General features: G+C 49.4%; 1 protein-coding gene across 1 annotated transcript in view; it reads left to right on the top strand.

Moving 5' to 3' along the window:
- The first annotated feature begins 4,028 nt into the window (after nucleotides 1-4,028).
- LOC106494734 (protein LYRIC-like) overlaps nucleotides 4,029-7,592 on the top strand; it is a 33,117-nt gene continuing 29,553 nt past the window's right edge. The window contains exons 1-3 of the mRNA XM_067294613.1: nucleotides 4,029-4,078; nucleotides 4,778-4,851; nucleotides 6,836-6,906. Of these exons, the coding sequence (XP_067150714.1) occupies nucleotides 4,029-4,078; nucleotides 4,778-4,851; nucleotides 6,836-6,906 (195 nt within the window). The remainder of the gene's footprint in view (nucleotides 4,079-4,777; nucleotides 4,852-6,835; nucleotides 6,907-7,592) is intronic.

Below are 7,592 nucleotides of genomic sequence, written 5' to 3'. Positions count from 1 at the left end.
ATGCAAATCTCCTCACCTTCAGGAAAGCCAAGTATGCACATTTTTATGTCTACTTCTGTTTTGCTCTCAAGGCCTTTGATTTTATCTTTAACCCATCAGTGTTTATAGTTCTCGAGAGGATCACGTTCAGATAAACAAGTTCCTTTGTCCCATACTGTTGCTGACAAATCCGCTAGTGAAATGATTTTATTATTCAGTAATTTCAGTTTTGCCTCCAACTTTTCCAGTGTAGCCTTTGAACTACCGTTGTTGCATTAATGCCTGCTATGATTTTGTCATTGCTATATCCTAATAAAAGCCATTGCAGTCTTGCTTACCGCTGGCTTCCTTCTTCCTTTTGAAGTAGTTTTCTTTGACTGGTCTTAATTAACGCGTAAGCTGGGAAAGTGCCTTCTTTCCGCCTTTTAAAGATGTTTTTTTTCTCTGTTTCAGTTTCACTTATATGGCTCAATAGATGTTCCCAGTATGTTCTTTGGGAAAATGAATGGGAAATTGAAGCTTAGGCAATTTTTTATTGGTGAAATAAGCCAGGTAATGTTTTTTCTTTGACTGCCTTACTACTGCGTGCCTACTCGACTTCATTTCTTGTCCCTGCTCAGATGAGCCAAGTAACATGATTAAAGTCCTCTTCCAGCTCAAAGACTTTGACAGCAACAAAGATGGATCACTTACCGGCCGAGTGAATCATGTACAGGAAACCAAGGCAAGTGTTAAACATATTTACTAGGGGAATTGGCTAAGAATGGCATGCTGACATCTGCAATTAATTAACACCAGTTCCACATTCTGAAACGAGAGATTGCAAACCTATTAGATAATTAGTAAAAATCTATAAAGCTGCATTCCTCAAAGCAGCGGCAGATGTTGAAAGGAAATGCTGGCCTGCGAGGCCAGCTAGCAACTTGCCACGGCATTAATCATCTTGTTTAATGGCAAATACCTGGCCATATGGGCAGTTGTGCAAAAAGCACAGCAGCTGAGTAGCCTAAAGAGGCTGAGCGCTCCTCTCTCATCACAGTGATGGCAAGGTTTTTGCCAGTGGTGCAGCTAGCACGTGCCTCAAGCTCCGCACCCGCCAGTGGAACGAGCTCTGCAGTCTATTGGCTTCGGCTTCACGTGTGGCTGGGAAAAGTCGCTAGTGCACCAGTGCTTCTGCCAGGAGAAAAAATGAGAAAAATCTGTGAATCTGGTGGCAAGCACAAAACATGTTACGGACACATCTACCGCACGTCCTGACCACGTTGTCACCGCAGCAATGGGGGTCTTTCGCTGAGATTGCGAGGGCATTCGGCCCCACCAGCAGCAGCACAGGAACAGTCTGCTCTCGACAGCCCCGCGGGCGCGAGGCCTCCCAACAGCGAGGGAAAGCTCGTCCTCTCGCTTAAGGCTTTCAGAGCAGCTGCGTTATAAATGAGAATTGCCCATCTTGTTTCAGCTCTCGTTTGCTAAACTGTCAGAGAGGCTGATTAAAAAGTATTAAATACTGCCAAGGCGTCTTTTTGCTGCCCCTCAAAATATGTTCCTGCTGAGGCAGTTTAAAAGCTTCCTTTGTACGTCTCTGATGTGGTTTAAATCTCTAATTTTTCTATCTATCTCATCTGGTGCTGTTGGTTAAACAGTAGACTTAGTTTCAGTGGGTGATTCCTTAAGTCTACTGTTAATATATCAGATCAAAATCTTTTAACTTCTATGAAATGTTGCTAGAATAATCATTTCATTCCCCAATTTTTTCAGAAATTTTCATTTTTTCACAAGTCAATGAAAAATGAAATTGCAAATTTGAAATTAAAGGTCATGATTTAATTTCAGCTAGAAAACTGCTTTGCTTTACAGAATGAAAAAAAAAAACAGCACAAAAGAAAACTATACTTTTGCTTCTTTTTTATTTTTTCATTACAATTTCTTTTTGTTGAAATCCAGCTGTTTTCAGGAAACACTTACGCACTAGTAAGACTGGATTTTTCTCCAAACTCCCAAAGCCTGCCTTTAGCATTTCAGCATTTCAGCTGACGTTCACAATTCCACATTCACAACCAGACGTGTTCAAATACGGCCCGTCGGGCATTGACCACTGCACTATGTTGTCAGTACATAGTAACTGCATTTTGATTTGCAACACCATAGGTGCGTCCACCTCCTGACTGCTAGATTTCCTTTCTGAACCTGACTGGAGAACAACTCCCCATCACACTTGTCCAGTTAGTTTCTCATGCATAAATAGAAACATAACTTCTCAGGCTTGCAATGAAATTTCAGGCTTTCCATATAACATGGCATCCTGATAACTTGTGCCATTTTCATAGACCAATTCTGTAAGTGATATGTTGTTAAATAAGTCCGTAGTAATACTAGAGAAGGGCCTAACTGGGTGATGCTTGTCTTAGAAGAGAAATGCCATCACAGGCTGGCCACAGTAATTGTAGGATTGCCTTTATTTTGTAGAAAAAAATTAAATGAAAGGAATGGTGCAGAGCACTAATTTCATAGTCAATTAAGCAACGCTAGGTCCTGAAATGGTCCTTCAGCTTATGTTTCCCTGGGAAAAAAACCCAAAACCTAATTTAGATAAGCTGAAAGTAATGATATTTATTTATGATCAGAGGTACAGACTGTATGCTTTTTAATGGCTCAGCTCTGGAAAGAGCCATCTTCATTTTATGAACAGAGAGATCAAGGCAGGGAAAAATTAAAAGACAAATACCAAATGAGAATGTCATAAAACTAAACATGGAAGTCCCATCTTTTAACTTCAGTGGAAGCTCCCTGCCTCTGACTTTTGCACATGACGACTTAGCCGCCAGCTTAGGGTTGCAGATACCTAGAAGACAGGCATATGCTCGTAAGAAACCAGTATGAGGAACAGAAACACTGAAATTACTGAGATCTGGTTTCAGACCACAAGAACATCAATCAGCGCTGAACGGATGTAGGAGACGGGCGAGGCGAGGCAGACGGACGCAAGACGGGTAAGTTGTAGGATCCACGTTCTGCTGGGAGGGTCCAATCCCAGCAGCACCGTTCCAGGTACTGCCATACCCCCGGGGCACTTCCCTGTGCATTAAGCATTTCTCACTCCCTCTCAAAACCTTTCTCGTCCCATAAAGCCATCCAGCACATCATCTGATCGACAGTATTTCTGTATTTTGTTCAAAAACGTGCAGAGTGCCATGACACCTTATGGCGCTTTCAAAACCGAAACCTGTTCAGGACCAGTCTGGAGTTAGGCCCTGGACATAGAAATACTGAGTCTTTCCTCCCTGCAGAGCTGATAATCCAAACAAAGAGAACGGAAGCATTACTAATGAGTCCTCCCCATTTCTGTGTCCTCCACGGGCACACGCTGTCTTAAGCATTTGCCAAAGTTTGGTTTTGAGCTCCAGAACGTGCATCAGCCCTCAGCAGAGAGCAACTCCCACCAGGTGTGGAATAAAGCCAAGACAGACAAAGGTCATTCCCTTATCAATCCCCGCGATGTGTTGGATGTTTATACACAACTTTTTATACTCTTCTATATAAATAAACTTAACTTAATATCTTCTTTTACTGTAATGCCCCCAAGCCCCGGTGGTGAGGCCTGGGGAGTTTGCACCAGCTGCTAGACACAGCCGTGCTCAGAGACCAGTTCCTGAATTACACGATCATTCCTCTCCCTCATTGTGATTCACTATTTATTCCTCATGAGTTGTCCCTTTAGCTTTGCCAAGATCGAATGCAAGTCGTTTCTTTACAAGAAAGCCCTTTCAAAAAAGACTTTCTGAGAGCATCGCCTGTGCTTACACACGGGGAGGGGAATTTCCCACCGAGCAAAGTGAAGGCGTTGCGATCTGAGGTGCTCTGCTCTGCTTTGCTTTATACCAGCCGCAACCAACCGCTCCTTTCTCCAAGGATCAGCCCAGGCGGGGGCTCATCCGGCGCCGCCGCACGCAGGCAATCCTGTACCACAGGGATGTCACTTGATGAAAGCAAAAGACAGCTCTGTAACAGTGCCCGAGAATAAAAGTATATTCCTAAAAACGTAAGTCGAGGTTATGTCTAGACTAGAGACCTTTGCAAAAAGGCATCACCTACGGACACCCCTGTGCGTCCCCATCCTCGTCCGCCCGGACTCGAATCGACGCTGGTGCACGCAACCCCGCTGCACCGGCCGGCACCACACCGGGTTTAATCTCATCACTCCAATTCTCCCCCAGAAAACGCTAATTCCGCTCACTGACCCCCCGCCACCCCCGCCGGCCGCGCGGCGCCTTCCGGGGCTCCGCGGCCCCGGCGCGGCCAGACCCGCCGCCACCAGCCGGTGCCCCCCGCCCGGCCCGGCCCGGCCCCCCTCGGCCCCCGGCTCCCAGCACCCCGGCCCGGCCCGGCCCGGCCCCGCTCATCGCAGCGCCGCCCGCTGCGGCGGCGGCGGCGGCTCGGGCTCTGCGCAGGCCGCGGCGGGGCCGCGCAGCCCCCGGGCGCAGCACGGCGCGGCGCGGCGCTCGAGGCGGGGCGGCGGCGGCGGCGGCCATGCTGGAGCCGGCGGCGCGGCCGGCGCTGGGCGGCGGCGAGCTGGCGGCCCCGGCGGCGGCGGCGGCGGCGGCGGCGCTGGCGGAGCGGCTGGCCGTGCTGCCGGCGCGGCTGCTGGCGCTGCCCTGGCCGGCGCTGCTGCTGGGCGCGGCGGCGGCGGCGGCGCTGCTGGCCCTGCGGGGGCTGCGCCGCGCCCGGGCCGCGCCGCGGCCGCGCCGGGGCCGCGCCGCCGCGGGGGAGGCGCACGAGGAGGAGGAGGAGGAGGAGGAGGAAGGCGCGGGGGCCGGCGGCCGCGGGGCCGGGGCGCTGCCGGGGCGGCCGCGGGAGCAGCAGCGGCGCCCGGCGCAGGTAAGGGCGGCGGGGCCGCGCCGGGGGCTCCCGTCCCCCTGTCCCCCTCCCCAAACACCCTCCCCAGACTCCTGTCCCCCCCTAAACGCCCTCCTCGGACCCCTGTCCCCCTCCCCAGGCCCCTGCCTCCTCCCCAAACACCCCGTCCCCCTCCCCGGACCCTTGTCCCCCTCCCCAGGCCCCTGCCCCCTCCCCAAATACCACCCCAAACACCCCGTCCCCCTCCCTTGTCCCCCTCCCCAGGTCCCGTCCCCCTCCCCAAACCCCCTCCCCAAACACCCCGTCCCCGGACCCTTGTCCCGCTCCGCAGGTCCCGTCCCCCTCCCCAAACACCCTCCCCGGACCCCGCCTCTCCGCCCGCTTGCCCTCCCCAGCCCCTGTGGTCTCTCCGCAGCGTTAACGCGGCACCTGACCGCTGACGCTCGCTCCGCCTCGCGGCTGCCTTGGCCTCGCGTTGGCGCGGGGCAGCGGCAGCGAGACGGCGACCTGCGCGCGCGGGGGCGTCGCGGCGGCCCGTACCGCGCGCTCCCGTCGAGTTCGCACATGATGTTGTCGCAGCTGGCTGTGTCTCTTTGGCTTGCTGTAAACTGCGCCTAGCAGAAAATCTCGGCGTAAATTACAGAAAAACAGTTTGGCCGAGGCTTTAGAGTAGGGAAAGTAAAGTAGGCTCACGGGAGAAAACACTGAACGCAAAGTAAGGGTGTATTTAAAATTCATACATCAAACGTTTCTGAACATTCCTACCTCTAACTGGTATCTTCCAGGTGCTTCATTCGGAGAAAGATGAAAGCTAAATGAATTCACAGGGGTTTTTAGGTGGGCCTATAAAATAAATATTTTTGTTCTTCATGAAGACAAATGTGCCATAACCTTAGTTTTCAGGGATTTATTACTTTGTCATGGAAGCTACTTCCATATTAACTTTTTGTTGTATTATAATTATATTTTAAGTAGATTATTTCATTTTGGGTAATTTTCTCTTTCATAAATGGGAACAGAATCATGCCTCAACAACATATGTATTTTTGAATTAGTGAAAAGCAAATAAATCATAAAGTAATCTTAATGAAGCTGTCTGTGTGAATGAACAAAGAGGGATTTTCAGTAACAAGTCTATCACTGTTTTATTATCATCCATACTAGATAACTGGACTTGGCTGTAGAATGAAAATTAAAATTTTCAGAGACACTAATTACTAGGGGACAGAAAGGGGTAGAGACCCATGTTAGTGTCAGATAAAGGCCTAGTGCTGTAGTGATGGCTGGGGTTATTAGTTCAAACTGACGATGCTGACTTGAATAGATATTTTCTGATCAGAGATACTGCACCTCACAGCCCGGAATAACAGAAAGCAAAGGAGAGGAGGAAGAGATAAACCAAAGAGATAAATTTGTTTACAGTCATCTCTGCAGTTTCTATCATTAATCTCGTCTTTTCTCGCACTGAGCTGATTCCTGCTCCTTGGGGGACTTTAGCAGTTGCATTTGCACTGAGTAGCACTATCCTCTGTGTGCGACCTGCTAATCATGGTACGAGTGTGAAGGAGGCAAAATATAGTTCTAAAGAGGTGGAGGATGAAACGAGGAAGAGCAAGAAAAATAACTTAAAACATCCTAAAGAAAAATAATGTGGGGAAAACATCTCACATGCTGAAATGAAAAAATCAGGCTTGTCCTCCCATGATAGCATCCTGCCTGTTCTCTTCTCTGTCTCTCTTTTTTTTTTTTCTTTTCTTTTCCCCACCTTCTCCACTGCTGCTTGTCGCTGCTCATTACATTATCTCTGTCTCTGGAACATCATATCCTTGAGGCAAAAACTTTATCTTCTAATGCAAGTGTAAAACACAGCATGCTGCTTTGGCACTTGGCTGAAACAGGGAAGCCAAAGCAGCAGAACACCTTTAATATGCTGAAATTTGCATACGAAAATCTCCACCAAGACAGCATCAGAGATATTATTAACTACAATGTATTCCATTCATAGACGTGGCCAGCGCTGTAAACCTGAGCACGCAGATATTACAGGATGGAAGCCCCTCTCTAGAGCATGCTGAGGTACGAAGCCAAGAGACAAAACGCCTCTAGTGCTCAGGTGTGTTGATAGATGCCGGCAGCCAAACATCTGCACATCCTGGAGTGCTGGTAAAGTCGAGATTTTAATTAAAAAAGAAACTAGGCAGTTAATTATTTTTTCAGTTGGTGAAGGCACGTTCGCCAGTGATCCCCAGCACCTGCCCCATGGGTGGGCTGTGAGACTGCCTTTCCTCCATCGTGGCTGTGGAGTGATGCCCCGCACGCTGCCAGACCCTCTCCTTCCTGTGGCACGTCCATACCCCCCCCCCACGGCAAGAGGCAGCCAGCGCTGGTCCCGGTGCCTTCCCGGAATTCGATCCTGGAATTCTGCCCAGTCTGAATTTCTGCCGCAGCCCCTGTGAAGTCAGTATGCTGTACAAGCTTGACTCCAATGCACGTGATCCTCCACTCAGTCCTGATTTTGAAGGTGATCTCATCGTGCATCACACCACGCAGGTTGCACTCTGTTGTCACACAGACAAAAAAAATTAGCAAGAAATGGTGCTGGAGGGTTTAGTCTTTTTCAGCATAGTCTTTTCCCTAATATAGAGTCTTTTAGGAAATATTTACAAGACTTGCCAGAAGTCATCTGATCTAAACTAGATTGCCATTGGGTTTGAGGGGGTTGTGTTTATTCAAAGTTTTCTGGGTTGTTCTGCAAATTGGTC

The sequence above is a fragment of the Apteryx mantelli genome, chromosome 3 (genome assembly GCF_036417845.1).
Source record: "Apteryx mantelli isolate bAptMan1 chromosome 3, bAptMan1.hap1, whole genome shotgun sequence".
NCBI lineage: Eukaryota > Metazoa > Chordata > Aves > Apterygiformes > Apterygidae > Apteryx > Apteryx mantelli.
This window is presented reverse-complemented; position numbering and strand designations above follow the sequence as displayed.